This window comes from Microtus ochrogaster, linkage group LG8 (assembly GCF_000317375.1).
Source record: "Microtus ochrogaster isolate Prairie Vole_2 linkage group LG8, MicOch1.0, whole genome shotgun sequence".
NCBI classification, from domain to species: Eukaryota; Metazoa; Chordata; class Mammalia; order Rodentia; family Cricetidae; genus Microtus; species Microtus ochrogaster.
The window spans coordinates 22718836-22742650 of record NC_022033.1 but is presented as its reverse complement, the minus strand read 5'-3'; the positions used below and the strand labels follow the sequence as shown (position 1 = coordinate 22742650).

The following is a 23815-nucleotide window of genomic DNA, read 5'->3' as shown; positions in this document are numbered from 1 at the left end:
CATTTGAATAATTGTTACATCTGTCACGTGCATACGAGGCACAGTATAGAGCTCACTGTGTTGATATTGTACCTTAACTTCTCTGTATCATTAGCTTGTTTTATATTTTGTGGTGGTGGAGTTTGAACCTAGGACTTTGTGCATGTTGGGGAAGTGCTCTACCACTAAGCCACTTCCCACTGCCCAGCATCTCTCACCTTACTTAATGTTTGTCTTGTTTAGGACTGAAATCTAGGTCGGGAGAGATGGCTCGGCTGTTAAAGGCTAGGCTCACAACCAAAAATATAAGGGCTGAAGTCTAGTGCCTGAAATATAGTGACTAATAAGGCACACATGTGGTGGTTTGAATGCAAATGACCTCCACAGGCTCATATGCTTGAATACTTAGTCTCCAGTTGGTAGAACTGTTTGGGAGCATCAGGTGTGGTTAGAGGAGTTGTGTTACTGGAAATGGGCTTTGAAATTTCAAAAAAAAATCTCCCAGCAATTCCCAGTGTTCTGTCTTCTACCTGCAAATCAAGATGTGTGATCTCAGCTGCTGCTTCATCACTCTGACATCATAGACGCTAACCCTCTGGAACCATAAGCTCAGTTAAACGCTTTCAAGTTGTCTTGACCATGGTGTTTCATCACAGCAATAAAAGTAACTGATGCAGCCCGTAAAGTGACATTATCTATGAAAGATACTTGTCTGTTGTGTGAAATATTACCGTTCATAACGAATAGCTCACCCAGTAGTTGTGAAATTGGTTAAGAACACAAGTTGTAGAATCAGACATCCTGAGACTAAACCCATGTTCTTCTGTTTAATAGATAAGAAACTTTGGACAAGCCGGGCGGTGGTGGCACATGCCTTTAATCCCAGCACTCGGGAGGCAGAGGCAGGTGGATCTCTGGGAGTTCGAGACCAGCCTGGTCTACAGAGCTAGTTCCAGGACAGGCTCCAAAGCCACAGAGAAACCCTGTCTCGAAAAGCCAAAAAAAAAAAAAAAAAAAATGGACAAGTCCTTTAAACGACTTTTTGCCCACATCCCACCAATAAGGATAATAGTATCCGTACCTAATTCATGAGGTTTGTGGCAAAGATTAGGCAAGATCACCTCCATAAAGGGCTTGGCATTAAATGCTTGATAGATATCTACAACAAAAGTTGTTATTATTTTTTTATTACCAGTACAAGTTTTGGAAACACAACCCCTACAAAGTTGATTCCAGGTTGTCCTGGTGTCACAGGCCTCTGAGACAGGGTGAGCCAAGGTTTCCTCTCTCACTTCCTCTTCCAACCCCATGTGTTTGAGCACTTGGTCCCTAGCTGGGCATGCCTTGACATTTTTGGAGGTTATAGAACCCTTGGGGAGGCGGGGTAGGATCTAGCTGGAGGAAAACGATCTCTGGAGAATAAGGCTTGAGGTTTAATTACTGACCCCGTCATTCCAGTGTTGTCTCTACTTTCTGATCTACCCAGGTGTAAGCAAGCTTCTCTGCCATAGCTCAGAGCTGTTCTGTTGTCATGCTGCCCCTGCCTGAGGGACAAGATTCCCTCGAACTGCGAGCCAAATGAAATCCTTTCTGCCGTAAGTTGCATCTTGTCAGGTGTTCTATCAAAGCAATGAGAAAGCAATCACCACATCAGTTAGACAGAGATCAAGCCAGAGTCATGGTTAAGCAATATTCTTTCTTTAATTCCCTTTTGCAAATGGAAGCCCCTGAGCTAATACCCACCCCCACCCCTACCCAACTGCCTGGGAACCTTCAAATGCAAGGCCCCTGCCTCAACCTGGTGGAAGGGGACGATTACCTCTCCCTATGATGGCCTATTTTAAAAAATCCTAGTCACTTAAGAAATGGGGCCAGGTGCAGGAGCTGGAAGACAAGGCCTAGGTCAGACCAGTCTGAAGGTGTCGGGGTTGTGAGACCCTTGAGAAGGGTTTGCAAGCACATCCCTAAGCTCAAGGGCAGCATGGCTGTGAGAGGAGAAGAGACAGACAAACAGTCTGACTCCTCAAGGTCCTGCCTGCCTGGTCATGAACACTGATGTCACCATTACCACCAAAAGCCTCCAGTTAGAGAATTTTCCAGTTACTCTGGGATAGGGTTTGCTAAGCATCCCCTCTGGCCCCTGATCTGAGGCATCCGTGGGGTCCCCCTGAGACCAACCCTGGGAGAAAGAGGGACTCTAGGAACATGCAAAGGCGGGGAGCAGAGATCCCGCCCACCCCAATGCTCTACAGGATGGTGGCTCCGGCTGCATCTGGGCTCCGAGGGTCTTTTACACCGATGATGAAGTTGTTGGTTCTCCGACTTCCGTGGACCCAGGATAAGACATCTACCTTCTCCACATGGTGACCCCTGGCTTCCAGGAACTCAATCTCTTCCTCGGTGAACTCACCTGGAAACCATCCCCCCCAGCAAACATGCTTTTAGAGCACTGACTCACGAACCTTATGATTAGATCTGACTCAGTCTGGACTATTTCCACAGCAGGAACAGTGTGATTTTGCATAAACTGCTTTACTTCAGTGGGTCTCCTTGTCCTCCTGCACGAAATGGGGGGTTATAGAGAACCCACTATATAAGGATTAAAGGAGATGATACACAGGAAGTGCCGAGCTCGGAGCCTTACATACAGCCAGTGATCAATGACAGGCAATCACTCTTTTTGTTTGTTTTTTTTTACAGACAAGGTCTCTCAATTATGTAGCTCCAGCCGTCCTGGAACTAGCTATGTAGACCAGGCTAGCCTCAAACTCAGAGATCTGCCTGCCTCTGCCTCCTGAGTGCCAGGATTAAAAGAGTGCACCACCACACCCAGCCTTAGCACTCATTCTTAATAACGGCAAAATGCCTGGACCCTATCTCCAAGTGTCACCACGGCTTGTGTGGGTTACTGCACGATCTATTTAATGGTCATTCGCCCAGTCCTGCCTTCTTTACAGCGTCACGCACTGGACAAGGGCATCTTTCTCCCACTCTCTGATAGGTCTCGAAATAAAATTCAAAGTTCACCTCTACGTCCCACCGCCAGCTGGGACCCCAGTCCCTCTCTAGTCTTCTGACTTTCTTCTGTTCTCCACCTTGTTTAACTTGCTTCCAGCTATACTGCACCCTTGCTGTCTCTTAAGGACAAGGCCCTTGTCCCTGCTAGCACTCCATTTTGGAATGCTTTCCCCTGGTTGTCACAAAGTTGGCTCCTTTACTTCATTCCTGCCAAAAGCATCTCTTTGAGAATCTCACTGTTATCTGGAATATCAGTCTCTGCCAGGTCTTCCTCCTTTCCTTCCTTCCTCCCTCCTCCCTCCCTCCCTTCCTCCCTCCTTTCCTTCCTTCTTCCCTTCCTTCCTTTTTTTCCCCTTTGAAATAGGGGTCTCATGTAGCCCTAGCTGACCTCAGACTCCCTATGTCCCTACTAGTGGAGATACCCCTGAACTTCTTCTGATCCTCTTGCCTCTACTACCAGAGTTCTGGAATTCAGGGCAGCACAAGCTTCAGTTTATATGGTACTGGAATAGAGCCTAGGGCCTCATGTACTCTGGGCAAGCACTCTACCAACGGTGATACATCTATAGTCATATCCGGCCATTTTCTTTGGTTTTGTTTGAGACAGAGTCTCACTGTGTATCTTTTGCTGGTCTGGAAGTTGCCATGTAGACCAGGCTAGCCTTGAACTCACAGACCGTTGCCTGCTTCTACCGCTCAAGTGCTGGGATTAAAGGCATGTGCCACTGCACCCGGTACCCCCTGCTTTTCCCACAAAGTATTCACTATTATTCCTGCTGATTGGCTGCAACCCTCTCCTTAATTTAAGGTTTTTTTTAAAGGCAGGTTGTCTTGTTAGTGGTTGCTTCCTAGTGCTTACAGAAGGTCAGCACACTGTACAACTTAAGTCTACGTTTGCAAGATTATAGTTGCTTCACCTCTGGTTTGAGTTCAGGTTTTCATCATCTCCCGCCTTGGGCCATATCCCACGTGCTTCGCTAGACTTATGTTCTCCTCTCTTTAATTCACCTTCCCTTCCCAAAGCAAATTAGGTCATAAGTCTCTCTCCAGTTGAGTGCTTCTTAACTTAGACCTCAACAAACAGTCTAGTTTATGTCACTTCCCTTGTTCCTTTATAAAGATTTTGTCTCCTTATGTCCCCAGACAGGATGATTTTAAGTGGTTCTTAAGAAAAAGCATTATTATTTATTTATTTATTAATTTTTTTTCAACAGAGTCTGTTATGTAGCTCTGGCTGTCCTGGAACTCACTCTGTAGACCAGGTTGACCTCAAATTCACAGAGATCTACCAACCTCTGCTTCCTAAGTGCTAGGATTAAAGATATGCACCCTCTAGCTTGGCCGCTAAAACTCCATATTACTAAATAGTATTAAATCACATCAGAAATCTATTTCCTTTGTGGTTCACTTTTTATCCTTTTGATTATGGCAAAGAGCAAGCTTTAGGTTGGTCTCTAATATTTCCTGAACTCTTTCACAGTGAGAATGATCCTCCAGACCTTCTGTAGACAACACCACCTAACAATAACCTAAACATATTTGACTTCTAAATAACTATTCAGGATCTATTTGTTGCAATTGATATCATTTTCCTATTTGTGATTTGGGTTTAAATTCAAACTACACTTAGTTTCAAAAAAGGGGGGGGGCGGGGAAGATGGCTGGAGCGATAGCTCAGTGGTTAAGAGCATTGGCTGCTTTTTCAAAGGACTCAGGTTCAATCCCAGCACCCACATGACAGCTCACAACGGTCTGTAACTCCAACTCTAGGGGATTCAAAAATTCTCATACAGACATACATGCAGACAAAATACAAATGTACAAACAAAATAGGTCATTAGAAAAAGGAAGTTCATCTGTAGAGATTATGCACAGTGTGGCACAGAGTTTGTGTAAAGTCACAAAGGGGCTAGGCAAATTCAGAAGTTTGGAAGCAGCTGGCCCTACTGATGCTTTCCCACGCCATTCTTTCTGGGTTCTTCATAGATTGTTCCTCCTGTCCAGAAAGTCATTTATCACTACATGCTGAATTCCCCACTCCTAATCCAGTCAGTCACCACCTCCTCCGTGAAACCTTCCGAAGTCACTTGCTGGTAAATTTTTAACTAGTTTATAGCCACCATGAGCTTCTTTATCTGCAAAATAGTGATGATACTGACCGAGCAAAGACTATCTCCATCAATCCTGGATCCTCTTTGAACTAGCCGAGTAGATTATAATAAAAACTACTCAAAAGTGTGGTGTTTTCCTATTTATAAAACTAAACCATGTTCAAAATGAAGCTTTTGTTGTTGGGACAACTCTGTCTCCTCACCATAAGCTGCTGAGGTCGTGATCTTGTCCCTGCTCTCCTCTCTGATCCTAGCACATCCTCATTCACCTTGATCTCTTTTTATCTCTTAAAAAGCATGAAGCCCAATTCTGCTCTGAGTTCTCTGCACTTGGTCTTCATCTACAAAGCTCTGCCCCAGTTTCTGGCACGGTAGGGGCTTTCTCATTCTTCAGATCTCGACTTAGATGTCACCTAAGAGAAGCCTCCCCTGATCCCTGAAGGTCCAGTTACATCATGCTGCTCTGATGCAGTGCCTGAGTTTTCCTTTTGCTAGCTCACATTTCTCTGATTATTTTTCCTTCTGCCTGTAAACGCAGTATCCCCGAAGCTGGGTGCTACTTGACACATAGTAGGTGTTCGTCATACCCCATGGAATGGAAGCTTGCATAACAACAGCTGTTATTTTAGAAAGGAGAAAATGAAGTCTCAAGAGTTGAGACATGGATTTCCTAATGTCACAGGAAAGGCCAAGATGGTTCCAATCTCAAGATCTTACAGTAGCCCTACAGGAATTTGTCAGGGGAACTCCCCAAAACTTTCGCAAAAAGGAAGTTAGTGCTGGTCAAGGCAGGCAAAGATTTGGGAGAGCCCTTCTCCACCAACCCCTGTACCCATCCCATAGGAATTTGCTCTGCACTCACTGTCCACCTGCAGGAGGTTGGACTGCAGGTCTGGATGGAGGCGTCCTCGGGCCAGGCTGTCACTCAGGTTCCGGTTCAACGTCAGGACATTCAGGAGAACCTGTAGGCAGGCAGGGAGAGTTGAAGGAAGGGGCGCGACTAGCATCGGTCTTCTATAGTCTAGCCACGGGCTTCCTTTTTCCTCTCTGAGAAGGCAGGGTTAACAGATAGGATGATTTAGGGATCAACATGGGTAGCTTAGCTTAATGGTCAGGAGTTGGGTACACTCCGGACCTGAACTTCCTACCCAATGCTACTAACCAAATCAACGTGAGTCAACTTCTTAACCTGCCTGAGCTTCAGTTTCCTCCTCTGTAAAACCAGAACAGTCATTCTGCCCAGAGTTGGAGGAGTTAAAGGGGTCAACACACACAGTGCCCAGCGACTAGCAAGGACGCTGTGATGTTAGATATTGTTTTCTCCACTTCACAGGCGAGGACACTAAGGATCAGGAGGATAAGGATCAAGTGATTTCCCCATTATCACACAGCTGGAGATTATCAGCAGCACTTGGGCTGGAACTCAGGGAAGTCTAGTTCCAGAGATGTTACCCCAGTTCTATTATTTTATATTTTACCATGAGGCTTGCGGTTTGTTACATCTTGCTTCTTGGGCGGCTACAAGGCGTCTGCCTGACTCCGCCTTCTTTTTCCCTGCATTCAGCTTAGTTTTCTCACCTACCTATATTCTGCCCTGCCACAGGCCAAAGCAGCTTCTTTATTAGCCAGTGGGAATAAAACATATTTATAGCTTACAGAGGGGAATCTCACAGATTTAGCTCATCACCTGTCAAAAATATGAGTATTGTGTGTGCCAGGTGCTCAAGGCACTCATAGAACTGTCTTCAGGTATTCTGAAAAGCACGACCTTCCTTTCAAAATAAGAGTCCACTGAGTGCTGGTGGTCTATTCAGATACAGAGCAGGGGATGATGGGACTTGAGGCTTACAGAACACGGGCAGCCCAGATGTTATACTACTTCTGAATTCTATGGCCCCGCGATTTCCTGGGAACTTGCGGAGACAGATCGTCAGGATCCAATTTTCACTATGAAGGCCAGCCCAGCATACCTGTGCCCGGCACAGGACCCGTTCAATGTGGTACGGCTCGTGATTGCTGGGAAAGTGCTAGAAGACAACCCAGAGACGTGTGGGGTACCTGCAGACCACGTCACAGCACGGCTCCTGACTACAAGACTCAAGACTCCTCTCCGAGTAAATCTCACCTGGGTCAGGCCACTGAGGCCTCGGGCGGCTCCGTTGGCCCCCAGAGCGAGGTAGGTCCCGCAGAGGCCCTCTGCTGGTCGGACTACAGTGGGCAGCAGGAAAGACAGGGGCCGCTTCCCTGGCTGTACCGAGTTCTCCTGTTGCCAGAGGCAGAGATGAAAAGGGAGATGGAGAGTGGAGCCACACAGGGAAGGGACCAGGTTAGCACCATTCCCACTTCTCTCCTACACGGTCCACAGATTCAGCTCCTGAAAGATGGGTCCCCTCCTGGCCACAATGTGCTGTAAGAGGAAGTGTTCCTGGAAGACTAGCGTGGTAAGAGCGAGTGAGATGTGGAATCGTTGAGTTATGGGGTTGGTATGGATGAAAAGGGAAAAGACAGTCAAGAAAAATGGTAATGGGGACAGTAGACTTCCCATTGGACCATCTCTGTGTTTTTGCCCTATAGGAAGCTTGCCGGAGTAGAAACGCTGGTCTCCAAGTGGACAATAATATCTAAATTCCTCCTCCTGGCCCCTCTTTAGTATCCAGTCACAGATCCGAGCGCCATTAGCCCAGCATTATATAATCTTAGCTCTCTAGTGTTAGAAAGAGCTCAAACCCTAACTGGGGTCAGTTGTCTCATTGCCCAGAGAGGACGCAAGGCTTTTTCCCTAGTCTCACTAAGATCATGACAGACTGGCTCAAGAACTCCTTAGACTCACCAGCCTCCATGTTCCAGATTTAGCAGGGTTTAATAGAAGTTCTTATAGGAAATAGGGGGAAAGAAAGCCCCATGGTGCTGTGTGTCCTACCTAGCCTCAAGGTCCCTGGGAGAGCAGAGAAGCAAGAGCCTACCAGGCTGGGTGCAGAGTGGTTAGCAGTCCTGTTGGGCCAGGAGAAGTCCAGCATCTGGCTGTTGAGAAGGATCCCAGAGGGAGTGATGAGGCCACTACCAAAAGGCCGGTTCAGGGAGCTGGACAGGCAGAAGTGAGGTTGAGTGAGCTCTGTGGCGCCTTCACCTTTACCCAGCCCCCACCTCACATCCTGTTTGGAATGATTTCTTGTCACTGGTGCTAAGCCTGAGCTGACATACCTGACCATGGCCACAATGAAGTCATCAGGGCCCATGATCAGCACCTGGGCAGCTGTAGGAGCCCCGTCCAGCTCATAGACAGGCAGGAGTGGGGCAGGGGCTGCCTGAGAGTCACTGATGTGGCCCCGGAAGTTGGCAGCCTCCACCTTGCTGCAAAGGGGGTGGTAGAGGAATGAGAACACAGCAGCTTTGATCACATCCCACCTGTCTGTGACGTTCACGTGGTTCCTGGGTTAGGTCTGCCTGCTTTGCTGGAATAACAAGCCTACAATGGTAGATCACCCTGCTCACACGTAGGAAACTCCCTTGGTTAAATCTGCCTGCTTTTCTGGAATAATAATAAGCCTATAATGGTAGATCACACTGCTCACACGTAGGAAACTCCCTTGGTTAAATCTGTCTGCTTTGCTGGAATAATAAGCCTACAATGGTAGATTGCACTGCTCACACAAAGAAAACTCCCAGGAGAGAACTACCGAACTGAAGCAACTTATTTAGGTGTTATTCAGCAAGCTAGAGTCAGCTTTTTATTTTACTTAATGTTCCAATCAAGCGTCACAGTTATTTGGCTCCTCTCCTTTCTGTGAAAATGCCTGGGGTCCCATGGATGCTCTGAGATACTTGTTTGGATAAACAAGCTTGCCTGATTTGGCCTAATGTTTGTAGTTTGGAGCTAAAGTTCATTTAGAATTTAGTTAGATGGGGCCCATGAGATGGCTCGGTGGGTAAACAAATGTTGCAAAATAGAAAGGACAATGCAGTAATCTCCCTCATCAATCTTAAGTCAACATGGCATGCAGTTTGCTTCCTTCAAGGCTAGCTGCTTTCTGTGCAAGCCTGACGACATGACCTCTACACACACAACGGCAAGTATAGGGCTCTGCAGGCATTCACAAATCACACATCATCCTCATTAAATAAATAAAATAAATATTTAAAAACTGTTTAGTTAGGAGGTTAGAGGGATGGCTCAGTGGTTAAGAGCACTGGTTGCTCTTCTAGAGGACCCAGGTTCAATTCCCAGCATTCACATGGCAGTTCACAATTGTTCGTAACTCCAGTTCCAGGGGATCTGACATCCTCACACAGACATACATGTAAGCCAAACACTAATGCACATAAAATTAAAATAAATCTAATAAAGCAAAACAAACAAAATGTTTAGTTAGAAGCCAGAAGTGAGCCGGCGATGGTGGCCCACGCCCTTTAATCCCAGCACTCGGGAGGCAGAGACAAGATGGATCTCTGTGGGTTCGAGGTCAGCCTGATCTACAAGGCTGACGACCATACACAGTGAGCTACAGTGCTTTGGGCAGGCAGGAGAAGCTCGATTTTCACCCTTCATCCTTGCTGCTTTGATGCTCTTTAGTTTGCATTGTTCTTATTTTTGCCTTGTTTTGATCAATGATATTAACTTTTGTTTTTTGAGACAGGATCTCTCTTTCTAGCCCTGGCTGACCTGGTACTCACTAGGTAGACTAGGTTAGCCTTACATTCAGAGATCTGTCTGTGCCTGCCCCAGAGTGCTGGGGTTAAAATGCCTGCCCCCACTATATCCAGCACGATATTAATCTTTGTTATAGTGTGTGTGCATTTGTGTTGTGTGAGGGCACAAGTCTGCGTGGTGAACACGTGACGCGATGCACACGTGGAGGTCAGAAAACAATCATGGGCGTCTGTCCTCACTGTTCACTTTGAGGCAGGCTTGCTGCTGTTTTGTTTTTTTCCCCCCCACTGTTTATGCCAGCGTGGCTTCTGGGAATTCTAGCCCCACCTCAAGAGGTTACTAGAATTACAGACACCCATGCTGGGTTTTTATATGGGTTCTGGGGGTTAGGTCCCCACCCTTGTGCTGAAAGTGATTTTACCCACTGAGCTATTTCCTAGTCTCCATGGCTTTAAATTGACAGAAACAATTAGATGTATTTCATACAAAGCAGCTCCCATTGTAGCTCAGGTTGACCTATGACCTAGCTCAGTAACTTACTGTATAGCCCCAGATGACCTTGAAGTTATGGCGGTCCTCCTGCCTCATCCTCCTGAATGCTGGAATTATAGACACAAGACACCAGCATATTTTGAGGAGGAGGTACTTACACATGGAAGAATGGTCAGATCTCACTAATTAACAACTGTGATAGTCCACAGTTATCATTTTTGTAGTGAAAACACTGAACTCTTTGTATTATTCAAACTGCAGTAGCTTGTCACTAACTCCAGTCACCAAGCTATGCAAGAGCTCTCTCGAATTTGTTCCTGCTACTTGCAACTGGGCATCCATCCCTTTCTCTGAAACCTCTGAATCCCCATCTTTTTGCTTTTAAATTATAAGTTGCTCACAACTGAATCCTTAGAGTGATGTTTGAGTAACAGTACAAATTTACATAAACCATATTTTTGGCTTCTGGTTTTTCTGGAGCTAGACTGTAAGTCAGGTACCATAGCAGTCAAACAATTAACCCATTCTTACCTCTATGGCCAATTAATAAAAACAAATTGCATTTATTGCACATTTACTATGTTGCCAGTTAATGTGCTAAATGCTTTACATGTTTTTCTTTTACTTATTTACAGGTATCATCAAAACCTCACAGAGTGGATACAGATTTGCCAGGGTCCCTGTGGAAACCGACTTAGTGGGTTTAAGTTACTCTCCCAAGTGAGAGCCAGCAAATGGTAAAGTGTAGGTCTAACGGAGGCAGTCTGACCAGAGCCCAGTCTCACCATGGTGTTTCTGGCAAAGACAGAACCACTCAGAAGCCCCACCCACTCCAGCATCTGCACAGAGACTATTTTGTTGCTCTCAGACTTTCCTTTTCTACCCAAAGTGGAGAGCAGCTGTGTCCATATGGGTGAGATCCATGCAGGGGACAAAAAGGGTTCATAAGCAGTTGTGACCAACTCACTGTGCAGACAGGGAAGGCAATGCAGCCAGAGGCACCTGGTGTCACACCGAGTTAGGGTTCAGCTGAAAGGGACTCGAGACTTCACTAGCTGCTTACCTGATCCCTTCTCCCATATCTACCCCGATTTCTGCAGCCCCCAGGGTCATGTCCCAGGACAAACCTGAGCATGTCATCCATGCTCTCGGTGATGGTAGAATCGTAGACAGGATCTCCCAGTCTGCTAGCCAGGGCCAATGTAATCTTCAGGGTCTGAAAACACAGCAGGGATGTGGGAAAGGCTGCCAGGCCCCTCCCAGCACCCAAACTCAGGAGATCCTCATGTTTAAGAAAACTTAAAGGTGTTTCAATCCTGCTCCAAGGAGATCCTCCATTTCCCCACTTCTCGTGGTCCCAGATCCAAGTAAGGTGGAGAGTGGGCCTTACCTCCGCTACCCAGTGAAGCGCCTGCTCACGGGACACCAGGCTGGTAAGGTTGAAACCCTCTAGGATGTTGAGAGCACTGATGAGGGCAGGGCCTGTGTGTGGGGGTGGGGGACTGAGAACCAGGTGGCCTGAAAGGATAGGAAATGACCAGATGGCAGAAGAGGAGTCAAGTCATCTTCATATAGCACATCTTAAACGCATACCCCACCGTTACACACACAGCAATAACCCTTATCAGATGAGGAAACCACTAAGAGGCAAAGCTCACATGCTGGTCAGAGGTGAGGCCAAGCTCAAAATCAGGCCCCAACCCTCTGTTCCCTCGGCCAGAGGAGGAAACTAAGGCTTAAGATCTGTGCTGTACTCGCGTTGGCAGCAAACATAGTAAATTTGTGCTCAGAGTCACATTACAGGTCACTGGCAAAGCAGGGATGGGTGAGCGAATGTCCACAGAATCCTTGTTTGCCATGAATCCTTCAATCCCTCCCACAGGCCAGGACCTGTTCAAGGGCCCTGATGGCTCTTCTCAACCTGAAACTTCTTGGGAGTGGCAGCCTTCCCTTCCTACTCTGTAATTTAGTGGGTGGACAGTAAAAGAATAATCACAGCACTGGCGGCATGGAACACTGACATTAACGACCTTATTCGTCGAATCAACCTTATTCTACAGGGGCAGAAACTGAGGCATGAGAAGCAACTGGGCCAGGACTAGAGGAGATCAAGTGAACCTATAGTACCCAAGGCCCTGGACCACTGAGATAACCCAGTGCAGAGAGGGAGAACAGAAGACCTGGTAGTATTCAGTGCCCACTGTGCCCAAGGCCGCTTCCCATACTATCTCATCAGATCCTCATGGGCACCCTGAGATGTGGACGCCATTACTGTCTCCATTTGAAGGAGGGAACCAAGGCTCAGAGTGGGAAGTTCGAGGAGAGAGGTACAGCTGAGGCCCTCCTGACTCTAAGGCTATATTCTTTCCTCAACGTCATTTGCTACTACCTCTGGTTGAGGAATCAGGAAGACAGGCGCCTGGAAATATGAACTCAGAGGAAGCTTCACCCGGGGCTTGGGGTAACCTGTCCTTCCTAGAGTGGAGAGAACCCAAGAACTTCCGAGGGACCCAGAACCCAGCACTGGGGTCAGCAAATATAAACTGCATTCACGCCACAGGCTTGGCTTTCTAAACTTAGGATTGGTTTCTTGAGTCAGGCAGGTTGTTCCCTTCCCTCCCTAGGCCTCAGTTGTCTTTAACTGTCAGTGAGGGGCAAGTCTGTGATTGTCTTAACAGGTTGATTCTGCCCTTCCATGAACTTGGGTCTGACAAATTCTTCTTAGGAAGCACAGGTCAATGAGAAGGGAGCTAGCGGACAGGATTGAGGCGATACAGAACCCAAATTAAGAAAACCTCAGCATCTGGGAATGAAACTCAGTAATGGGGAATTCATCCTCTATTAGAGCCCCAGTTCCCAGCACTATAAAAAAAAAAAAAGCAAATAAATCACAAATCCCCACAAAACAAAAGGTCGTGTTTAGAACCCCAAACTTCCAGGTCTTAGCCATTGGCTATATGCCCCCATACCACATCCTTGTCACTTAGGGTAACTGACCCCATGGTTATTTCAGAAGGTGGCTGGCTCTGGCTGCCTAGGGAGTTCATTGCCTCCGTATATCTCCTGTGACATGGAGAGGAGTTTCCAGGCCAAAAAGATGTGGCCATGGACTGGAAAGCTTCTCCTGAGTGGGGACCCTTAGGAGCTGGGGGAGAGCTCACCTCGGTACACTCCACACACAGGCTTCTCCGTGAGGGCGCTATAGTTGCTAAAGTCCTCTTCAGTTATGACACCCCCTGCATGCTGAGCCTGGAGGGGAGAAAATGTCCATCTGTCACCGTGAGCACGATACATGTCTCACATATGACCATGATGCATGCCCATGATACATGTCTCAATCACAGACAGATAAGCTGTTTACAGCTTTAGTTCCTTCCACAGTCACCAGCATGTCCTTTAGGGATCCCATCAGCCCAAGGACAAAGGAGGCAGAGGAAATAACACGTGTGTAAGAATTATCAAAACTGAAGTTGACATTTCACTATAACCAGTTAAGGATATTCTAGGGATGGGGTATAGCCCCGTGGTAGAGTGCTTATCTAGTACGCTCAAGGCCCTAGATTTGAAACTCAATACAGTCCTCCACCAAATGGTAAGGCTACTACAAAACTCTGAGCTTTGAATAATCCTGGTGGGACTGACCCTATAGAACATAACTGAGCACGCTTTCCTGACCAATCACCAATCTTGTACAAATCAATGTGCTCATTCCATTCTCATAGCAATTCATTGTTAATCTTTTAAAAATAATTTAAAATTATTTCATGTATATAGGTGTTTTGTCAGCATGGTTGTCTGTGCACCACATGCATGCAGTGCCTATGGAGGCCAGAAGAGGGCGTGAGATATCCCCCCCCCCTGCTTGGAATTAGAGTTACAGATGGTTGTGAGATGCTGAGAAGCAAATCTGGTCCTCTAGAAGAGCAGCCAGTGCTCTTAACCACTGAGCCATTTCTCCAGCCCCATGCCAATTTAAAAATAGTATTACCACTATCAACCTTTATACTTTCTAGTTTGTAAAACTTTTGACTTATCTGCCCTTAGTGAACTGCTCACTGGATTTCTAGGGTAGTACATAGTCATGTGTCTGGCAGATTACTAAAACACAGTACCCGGTACAGAGAATGTCCTTCAAGCCTGAATGACACACCTATGTAATCCCCACAGAGACAACAGAGGTTTAGATAAATGTCCCCAAGTCATAGTACTACTCAACTGGCCTGTGCACACTGTTGAACTTTTCCTTGACGACATTCTCAGAATCGATGATTACCCTAGACTAAGCCTCTTTGGAGTTAGGGGGTATCCTCTTATGTCAATCTCCTCGGTCCTGATGGTTACCAGGGAAGAGAATGTTACCATCAGGTCTCGGACAATCCCAAACAGAGCAGGGAAGATTCTGGGCCCAGGGGAACCGAGACTAATGCTGAGCTTCCACCAGGCCTGGAAAGAAACAGGTCAGCCTCCTATCCAGCTGGCACCAGCCCGGAGAAGCCCAGCTTTTCTCTCAAGACTGAACATCTCTATCCCTTGTTTATCCTGTCAGTAGTGGGCAATGCTTCTTGCCCTTAATAACCACTGGTCTCGTTTCTATCACCAGTGGTTAACTGTGTTTATGAAGCACACAGCCAGAAACCACACAGAGGAGAAAAGGGGAGGATGGCATTCCTGCCGTAGGGTCACTGGGCACACCCCACCTTCCACTGTTAACACCTCACCTCGACCACCATTTCCAACGTGAGGTTGCCGCCATTGTAGAAGGCAGCAGGGCCAGAGATGCCAAGTATATCCAGTACTTCGGCTAGATCAGGCCGTCGCAGCAGGGAGCCAGGCAAAGGTGGGTGGCCCGATGGCAGGAAAGTCTCCAGGAAACGTTCGGAGGCGTTGGGAGGCAGCTGCTCGGCCAAGGCATGGGCTGGGGGGAAGTTGAGAGGCTGGGTGGGTGAGGCCAAGACTGGACTTGATGGCTGAGGTGTGTATGGGTGGGGTGGATGAGGGCTAAGTGACTGGCCCTGAGAGCGCTGGCTCCCCAGAGGCCTGTCATAGGAGGGCAGGGATACACATAGGCTCTTCCCAGACCCTCTCGCTGGAGGCTGCCTCCAGCTGGGATGGGAAGAAGTCTGAGGAGCAAACTGGAAAAAAGAACCCCTTTGCTTGGGGCCCAAATCTCAAAGGCCTCCCCCATTAACCTTGTACCTCCCCCCCCGACCTCCAGGCCCCACTGACCTAGATCATGGGTCACGTTGAAGCCATCTTGGGCCACAGCTGCTGCGAAGGCCAGGACTTGGGACCAGGGCAGCCTGAGGGGGCCGGAGAGCAGGGGGTGGAGGAGGTCCTGGGGGGAGGAGGAGGGGTCCTGGGGGAAGGGGGATTCCTGGGAAGGAGAATCCTGGCAAGGGAAGGGGATATTAGGAAGGGGAGTTGGGAAGGGAAGAATCCAGGAGGACAGGAGAAGGCCACCCAAAGAGGGATGTAGGCAGAGGCCCCTGGTCCCCAGGGGAGAGTCTTTACCTGCCATAGAGCTGATGAGCTTCATGTAGCCCTTTCACCATTCCGGGGACCCCCACCAAGAGCCCAGGCTGGGCGAGGCGGGCAGGCGAGGGAGAGAGGAGACCAGGTCACTGGAAGGGGGGGGCTGGGCTGAACTCCTCAGAGCCCCAAGCCAGGAATGGCTGGCACAGGGGAGAGACACAGGCCAAGGATCCCAAGAGAGGGCCAAGCTTTCCCCAGGGAGTACCTCTCCCTCACCCCTGATTTTTTATATGCAAATGCAGAAAGGTCTTTGACTCCCATAGTTGAGGGATTTAATAAGTTAAGCAAACCCTTTCAAGAGGCAGGACACAAACAATCTGAGTAAATCTGTTCACATTGGATAATGGGACCCTTATCTTTTTATATGAGGAACAAAGGACCTCAGTTTTGTCAGTTCATTTTCATGCCACCACCATTTGAGCTGTGATAACTCAGGGGTGTGTTTGGGTTTTTCCATAGCACTAAACACCTGCTTTCCCAAGTTACCCTGCTTCCTCCTTTGCTCTCAATAAATAGTGAGTTTGCCTCTAGCGTTTTTCTCCCGGTATAACACAGCCTGGGAAAATTACAGTCATCAGGCTTAGAGTGAGATAGATGGGGGTTTTGCTTGTTTGTTTGTTTTTGCTTTTTTAAGACAGTTTCTCTTTGTAGCCTTGGTTGTCCTGGAGCTCACTTTGTAGACCAGGCTGGCCTCGAACTCAGAGATCTGCCTGCGTCTGCCTCCCAAGTGCTGGGATTAAAAGCATGTGCCACCACTGCCCAGTAGAGATAGATGAGTCTTGAGGCAACAACTGAGTGGTACTTGGGCACTCCAAAGACTGCCAGGAAAGTAAGATGTTGTGGTGTTATCTGTTATTAGTCATCTAAATCTTTTTGTCCATTTTATTTTAATTTTAAGATTATACTTATTTAATTAGTTTGTGTGTATGAGAACGTGCATATACCATGATGTGTGTGTGTGTGTGTGTGTGTAGAGCAGAGGACAACTTGTAGGAACAGGTCCTCTCCTACTATGTGGGACCTGGAGATTAAACTTAGTGGCAGATGCCATCACTCTCGGTTGGTCTTTGTTTATTATTCTAGGTGGGGGCGGGCAAGCTGCCGCCATTAGATGGCCTAAGAGCATTTTGCTCAACTCATTTTGCCACCCACACAGTAAATATGCAACAAATCAAGGCTCATGTTGGCAGAAGGGAAGATAGGGAGGCCCCTAACCCTCTCCTTGGGCCCTCTCTTCTCATCAGGGTGCTCACCTTGGTATCCCAGGACCTCTGCAGGGCCTCTTCCCGGAGGGCCCCTGGTGCGGACTCCCGGAAATCGATCAGGTGGCTCTCATTCCGTCGGATATCATGAACCAGCATCACACCCCCACTGGGAAAGACACAGACAGTGGAAAGCGATGAGAACATGGCGCCCTTCTCAAAGATTAAACTACCAGTCCCTTAATCCTCTGTGGTGAGGCTGTTTGCCACATTGGGTCAGATGCTGGAGTCCCCTATAATTCAGAAACTCAGCCATCCTATAAGGGTAAAGTAAAATCAAGGGGGTAGGAGACCCAGGTTACTGGAGACTTTAATCCCTGATTAAGAAAAATGCAGAGACTGGGGGAACAGGTTGTTCTGACCCCTCCCTAGACCAGAGCTGGACCCCTGCCAGCTTCCTGCACCTGCCTGCTTGGTATACCCTTCCTTTCCCCCAGGACTGGATTATGTAAGGATAAACCACGCAGAGCCAAAAGGGGAATTTCGTTGGTAGAGCCTGGAGGATTGGTCCTACCAAGAGAATGATTTTTGTCAGCTTGTTCCTTTTTTGTGGCATATTTACATCTGAGATGGGGGTGGCAAAGTTAAATACATGCAGCCAAGTAACAAAATAAGGAAGGCAGAGGAGACAAATGACAGCAAAGTGGCCAGCACCCTGACCCGTCATGGGAAGCACTCTGCTGAGCTCCAGATAACTGTAGCCACATGGGAATGTGGGCTCCATGTTACCAGACCTCCTGATTGTTCCAGAGAGGTTAGCAATCTGGACTTTTAGGAAAACTATTGACATTTTAACAATAGCAAACATTAAAAAAATTTTTTTAAATGAGAAACTCAAACTATTCTAGGTGCTGCTGGGTCTGGCTTTTGATTGGCCAGTTTCCAACCTTGGTTTTAAGAGCTCCAAGCCTGGGGTGTATTTTCTGTGGACAGAGTCACGGGAATTTGTGAACCTAAAAGTTGGAGCATCATCACAGCTTCAATCCATGCCCCACTGCTCCCTGTGTACCCCGTTTTATACATCACAACATTGCTCTCCTGGTGGAAGCCATGACTGCTTGTGAACACGCCTCCATTTCTCCCATTGCTACTGCGATTCTGACTCCATCCAGGGAGAAAAAAAGAGTGAAATTGGGTATTGAAAGAGAAAACGCAAGGAGGATAGGCCTACCTTTGCCTCAAGTTCAAACCAAAAGAAACCTGCAGCCGGGCGATGGTGGCGCACACCTTTAATCCCAGCACTCGGGAGGCAGAGGCAGGCGGATCTCTGTGAGTTCGAGACCAGCCTGGTCTACAGAGCGAGTTCCAGGACAGGCTCCAAAGCCACAGAGAAACCCTGTCTCGAAAAACCAAAAAAAAAAAAAAAAAAAAAAAAAAAAAAAAAAAAAGAAAAAAGAAACCTGCAGCCAGGCCACAGGAAGTAGGCCTGAGGGACCCAGGCCTCCACCCGGTCCTTACCCAGCTCCTTACCCGCCCAGGCCAGAACTGTGTGGAGCCACGATCCCCAAACACAAGGCTGCGGCCACAGCTGCATCCACGGAAGAGCCTTGTTTACTGAGCACCTCCATGCCCAGTGCCGTGCAACGGGAGGCATCCGTCACCACAGCACCCTGCTGGAAGATCTAGGAGGCAAGAGAAGAGTGAGCTAGTAGGGCCCTCTACCACCAGCAAGTACTTACATTAATTTAGAACCTCGGCCTTCATGTCCTCTGGACTCTTAGAGTCATTTCCTTTGGGAGCCTTCCTCTCTTCCCATTTCCTAGCAGGCTCCCACTATCCAGCTACTCAATTCCCATCACCCTCTCAAGCTTTTCCTCACTTCCTCCTCCCAAGTTCCCTTCTGCCCATCTGCGGTCCTCACCTGGGGGTCCCCGAAGTAGATCTGCATGACCAGCGCCACGGTCACACCCGTGGCAAAAGTGAGGCAGGCGGTAACGATGACCGTGAGCCCATCCTGGCGGCAGGAGCACTCGGCCGCTGCAGCTGAGAATGGGTCCTTGCGTGTCTCCCGTAGTGGTGACCCGTCCTGGCTGCCCATCTCGGATGAGGACGAAGGCAGCCGCTGTAGCCGGGCGGACTTCAGGAAGGAGTCCGGGTCTGTGGGGCAGCTGGGTATCGGTCTGGCAGCCCACTACCTGGCCCTGCAGTCCTCAGGGTGAGGCGTTCCACATGCCCCCGTGCCCCGCCCATCATACAAACCCCACCGCCGCGCACCGCCCAGTTTTTCTCTACTCCAACATACCTTAGGGCCCCGTGGGAAGCCAGTTTTCAGGTGAAAAAAAGACCTCAAACTGGCCAGCTGAAAGGCTGGATTCCTGCCTCTGGCAAATACCCATGAGACTGGTACCCCGGTGTGAGGGTGTTCAGCCTCCCCTGGAAACCTTATCCTGTCTTAGTTGGGTAACAAAGCCTCCAGCACAAGGGGCAACTACCAAGCCAACTTCCCTGGCTTCCTGCCTTGCTCCACGCACCCATTCATTCAATAGCTACAACAGATAACTGACACGGCCGCTTTCTCAGGCCGATGGAGAAAAAGAAGGTAAACAAGTACAAAAGTTGTGGCAGAGGTTATACAAAGCATGAGCGGCTGGGGAGCTGACTCAGTGTTAAGGTCTCTGCAAGCTTGAGGACCTGATTTCAATTTCCTAGCTCCCGAAGAAAATGTGCCTAACACCATGGCGGGGCAGAGGCTGAGCCTGAGAGTTAGCTTCCCAATCTACCCGAAGAGGACAACTTCTGGTTCAGTGAGAGACTGTATCAAGGCAATAAGGCCAAGGACAATGAGGATCAATATTCAAGGTTCTACTCTGGCCTCCACACACGATCCCACAAACGAGTGTGCGTACACACACACCCCAGAGCATAAGATGAAATGTTAAGAGGGAATGAGGACCTACTTACCCGGGAAATCAGGGAAGGGCCTCCCGAGGAAATAATTTTGGGCAGAGAATGAAGGGACAAGAAAAGGCTGCCACTAACAGAGAACAAGGAGTTCATGTGTAGAATGTTCTAGGAAGAGAGAGCAGCAGGTTCAAAGGCCCTAATGCAGGAACGAGTTTGACGTTTGAAAGAAATAACTAAGGTCAGGTAGTTCTGGTGTGGCAGCAAAAGGGGGGGGGGGCGGGAAATCAAGCCGGATGGCGCTAGTCCTGTGTACTGGTCCTATGGACCTGAGAACTTGGACTTGACAGTTAGAGGCCACTAGAGAGTTGTAAGACTGTGAAGCCATCTATAGGAAGGTGGGAAATCCAGCAGAGATAGAGGAGAAAAAAAGGTGGAGTCAGACAGACGCCATATAGCTGCCAAAGGAGAAAGACACCAAAACCTTACCCATAAGCCACAACCTCACGGCAACACACAGATTAATAGAAATGTGTTAATGTAGAATATAAGAGCAAGGTAGAAATATGCCTAAGTTGTTGGCCAAGCAGTGTTATAATTAATATAGTTTCTGTGGGATTATACGGGTCTGGGTGGCCAGGAAATGGAGACAGTCTCTGTTTACAATCTGTGGTGGTTTGAATAAGAACGGCCCCCATTGGCTCGTATGTTTGAATGCTTAGTCATCAGGGAATGGCCCAATTTGAAAGGATTAGGTGTGGCCTCATTGGAAGTGTGTCAGTGAGGGTGGGTTTTGAGGTTTCAAAAACCCATGCCAGGCCCATGTCATGAGACCTGTGGAACTCTAGTTACTTTTCCAGCACTACATCTGCCTATATGCTGCCACGCTTCCTGCCAGGATGATAATGGACTAACCCTCTCAAACTGTAAGCAAGCAACAATTAAATGCTTTCTTTTATAATAGTTGCCATGGTGAGTCTGTGAGTCTGAGGGCAGCCTGGTCTACAAAGCAAGTTCCAGGACAGCCAGACAGCCAGAGCTGTTACACAGAGAAACCCTGTCTCAAAAAAAAAAAAAGCCGGGTGACGGTGGTGCACGCCTTCAATCCCAGCACACGGGAGGCAGAGGCAGGCGGATCTCTGTGAGTTTGAGACCAGTCTGGTCCACAGAGCTAGTTCCAGGACAGGCTCCAAAGCCACAGAGAAACCCTGTCTCGAAAAACCAAAAAAAAAAAAAAAAAAAAAGAGTTGCCATGGTCATGGTGTCTCTTCACAGCAATAGAACACTGACTAAGACACCATCTGTCTTGTGTTTTCAAATGATCCCTCAGGCTGCTGTGTGAAGAGCAGAGCGGAGGAAAATAAGAATGGAGGCGAGGGAGAATTGAAAACCACTTATGGATCAGACACTGCAGCTCATCTCTAACAGACAGGTCAGGCACAGGAGTCCAGGAAGTGGCGTCTGAAGAAAGTCATCTCCTTTTCTACCCACGTAAAATGCTGGGCAGAGCTGTGTACACCTGTAAGCCTAGTATTATGAGACAAAGCCAGGAGGATCCTGAGAGCTAGCTCCCCCGATGGTCTCACTGCTAAGGCCAGCCACTGGTTGCTGGTCCTAAGGGGTAGGCAGAGAGTGATGGAGAAAAGGCCGGGATCTTACTCTGGCCTGCACACACACTTGCAGTGACGTAAAACCTTCTCTTATCCCATAGTCCTCTCCTCTGGGTGCTACTACCCTTGACCCCACTTCCCAGTCACCAGAAAGTTCTACACATTTGTGAACAAGGAAATAAGAGGATGACATTAAACCCTTATTGTTGTATTCATGGTACGTTCTCTGAAAGTTGAAATGCTTGAGTGATAACATTAAAATTTGACTGTCATGTCTTTCATGTTTACTTGATAAAAATCCAAGGTCTAAGGCTTGGTATTTAAGGACCTTCAAGACTCACACCCCCATCTTTTATGTAAATAAGAAATCATATACATAGATAAAGTAATGATATGTTCAAAATTATTGGAATGCATTTATGGTGGTCACTTTTATGAAAAGACACATTCTTATTTACTTTGTGTGTGAACTTTCTAAGTAGCCCGGGCTGAGGCAATCTGCCTGTCTTTCCCTCCTGAGTACTGTGAGTACAGATGCGAGCCACCATGTCTGACTTAAATTCCTAAAAATATTTAAAATTCTATTGTTATTGTTATTATTAGTGTGTGTTTGTGTTGTGTGTGTGTGTGTGAAAGAGAGAGACAGAGACAGAGACACAGACGAACTAGACAAAGGGCAGAAAGGAATGTGCGCACCACAGCAGGTGTGGCAGTCAGAGAACAGCTTCTCTGGGTTTGCGGCTCTCCTTTCAGAAGGCCTCTCTTCTTGTTTCTGATGCTTTTCACACTCCAAGCTAGAAGGCCAGCAAGCTTCCAGAGAATTCTCCTGTCTCTGACTCCTATCTTACTGGAGACGTTTTGGGATTAGAGCTGCACACCACCACATCTGGTTTTTTTCTGGGTTTGGAGAATCAAATTCTAGTCACCAGGCTTGCGTGACACGTGCCTTTACCCACTGAACCATTTTTCCTTCTGTGTGCATACACATGTGTGAGAATGCACATGCATGCAGGCATGTGTGGAAGTCAGAGGACAACCTCAGGTGTCATTAGAAACACTATTCACCTCCTTTTGAGACAAGATGTCTCATTGGTCTAGAGCTTTCCAATTAGGCTAGTCGGGCTGACCATAAACCCAGGGTCCCTTCTGTCCCTTCCTTCCTAACACTGGGCTTTCTACTTGCAGGTCACCATGTCTGGCTTTTTTGTTTTTTCTTAACTTTTATTACATTTAGCAGGCAGTAGTGGCACATGCTTTTAATCCCAACACTCAGGAGGCAGAAGTAGGTAGATCTCTGTGAGTTTGAGGCCAGCCTGGTCTACATAGTGAATTCCAGGACAGCCAGAGCTACTCAGAGAAACCCTGTCTCAAAAAAAACAAAGAAATATTTCATTACATTGATTTACTTACTTACTTATATAGTCATTGTATGTGCACGTGTGTGCGTGTACATGTCCACATGGGGGCGCTCAAAGGACAACTTAACTTGTCGGAGTTGGTTCTTTCCTTCTACCACATGGATCCTGGTATTGAATTCACGGTGTCAAGCTTGCCACCAAGGTCCTTTACCCCGGAGCCTTCTCCTCGACACCACACGCAGCTTTATCATGTGGCTTCTGACTGAGCTATCTTTTCAGCATTTATACTTCAAAATTTAAGCATATATATATTGAGATAAAAAGTAAATATTACACAGAGATAAGAAATGGAGGGTAGGCCAAGGAGTGGTGGTGCACGCCTTTAATCCCAGAACTCAAGAAGCAGAGGCAGGTGGATCTCTGTGAGCAGTGGATCTCGGTAAGTTTGAGGCCAGCCTGGTCTACAGAGGGAGTTCTAGGACCGCCAGGGCTGTTAAACAGAGAAAGATTGTCTTAAAGAAGAAGGAGAAGAATTGGAGGGTTGTGGGTGTAGTGTTACACACCTTTAATCCTAGCACTCAGGAAGCAGAGGCCAATGGACCTATGAGTTGGAGGCCAGCTTGGTCTACATGATGAGTTTTGGGACAGCCAGAGCTTTTTAATAGAAAGATCCTGTCTCCGAAAACAACAAAAAGAACTGGAGGGTGGGCCTAGATAACTGGCTCCGTGGCTGAGAGCGTATGCTATTCTTGCTGAAACTGGGGTTCAGTTCCCAGCACCTATGCTAGGTGATTCATAATTGTCCACAACTGCAACTCCGGGGCACCAACACCTCTGGCTTCTGTGGGCACTATACTCACATACAGATGCCCACATGTACACAAAATTAAAGATAAAAATAAAGTCATTAAAAAAAAGAATAGGCCAGGCATGGTGGCACACACCTTTAATCCCAGCACTTGGG

At 47.7% G+C, this 23815-nt stretch overlaps 1 protein-coding gene across 3 annotated transcripts in view; it reads right to left on the bottom strand.

Moving 5' to 3' along the window:
- Positions 1-1124: 1124 nt before the first annotated feature.
- The window catches only part of Ggt7 (gamma-glutamyltransferase 7), a 27623-nt gene continuing 4932 nt past the window's right edge, over positions 1125-23815 (bottom strand). Inside the window, exons 2-16 of one of the 3 annotated variants that reach the window (XM_013352212.2) lie at positions 18904-19139; positions 18513-18664; positions 17034-17151; positions 15760-15827; positions 15475-15548; positions 14967-15163; positions 13410-13497; positions 11639-11766; positions 11376-11464; positions 8310-8459; positions 8072-8189; positions 7234-7371; positions 5971-6070; positions 2217-2389; positions 1125-1598 (exon numbers count right to left, since the gene is read on the bottom strand). In XM_013352212.2, the coding sequence (XP_013207666.1) occupies positions 2226-2389; positions 5971-6070; positions 7234-7371; positions 8072-8189; positions 8310-8459; positions 11376-11464; positions 11639-11766; positions 13410-13497; positions 14967-15163; positions 15475-15548; positions 15760-15827; positions 17034-17151; positions 18513-18664; positions 18904-19139 (1820 nt within the window). In that variant the 3' untranslated portion in view covers positions 1125-1598; positions 2217-2225. Of the gene's footprint in view, positions 1599-1646; positions 2390-5970; positions 6071-7233; positions 7372-8071; positions 8190-8309; positions 8460-11375; positions 11465-11638; positions 11767-13409; positions 13498-14966; positions 15164-15474; positions 15549-15759; positions 15828-17033; positions 17152-18512; positions 18665-18903; positions 19140-23815 lie in introns of those variants that run through there. The other 2 variants (XM_005363079.2, XM_026787171.1) reach the window with 2 other exon arrangements.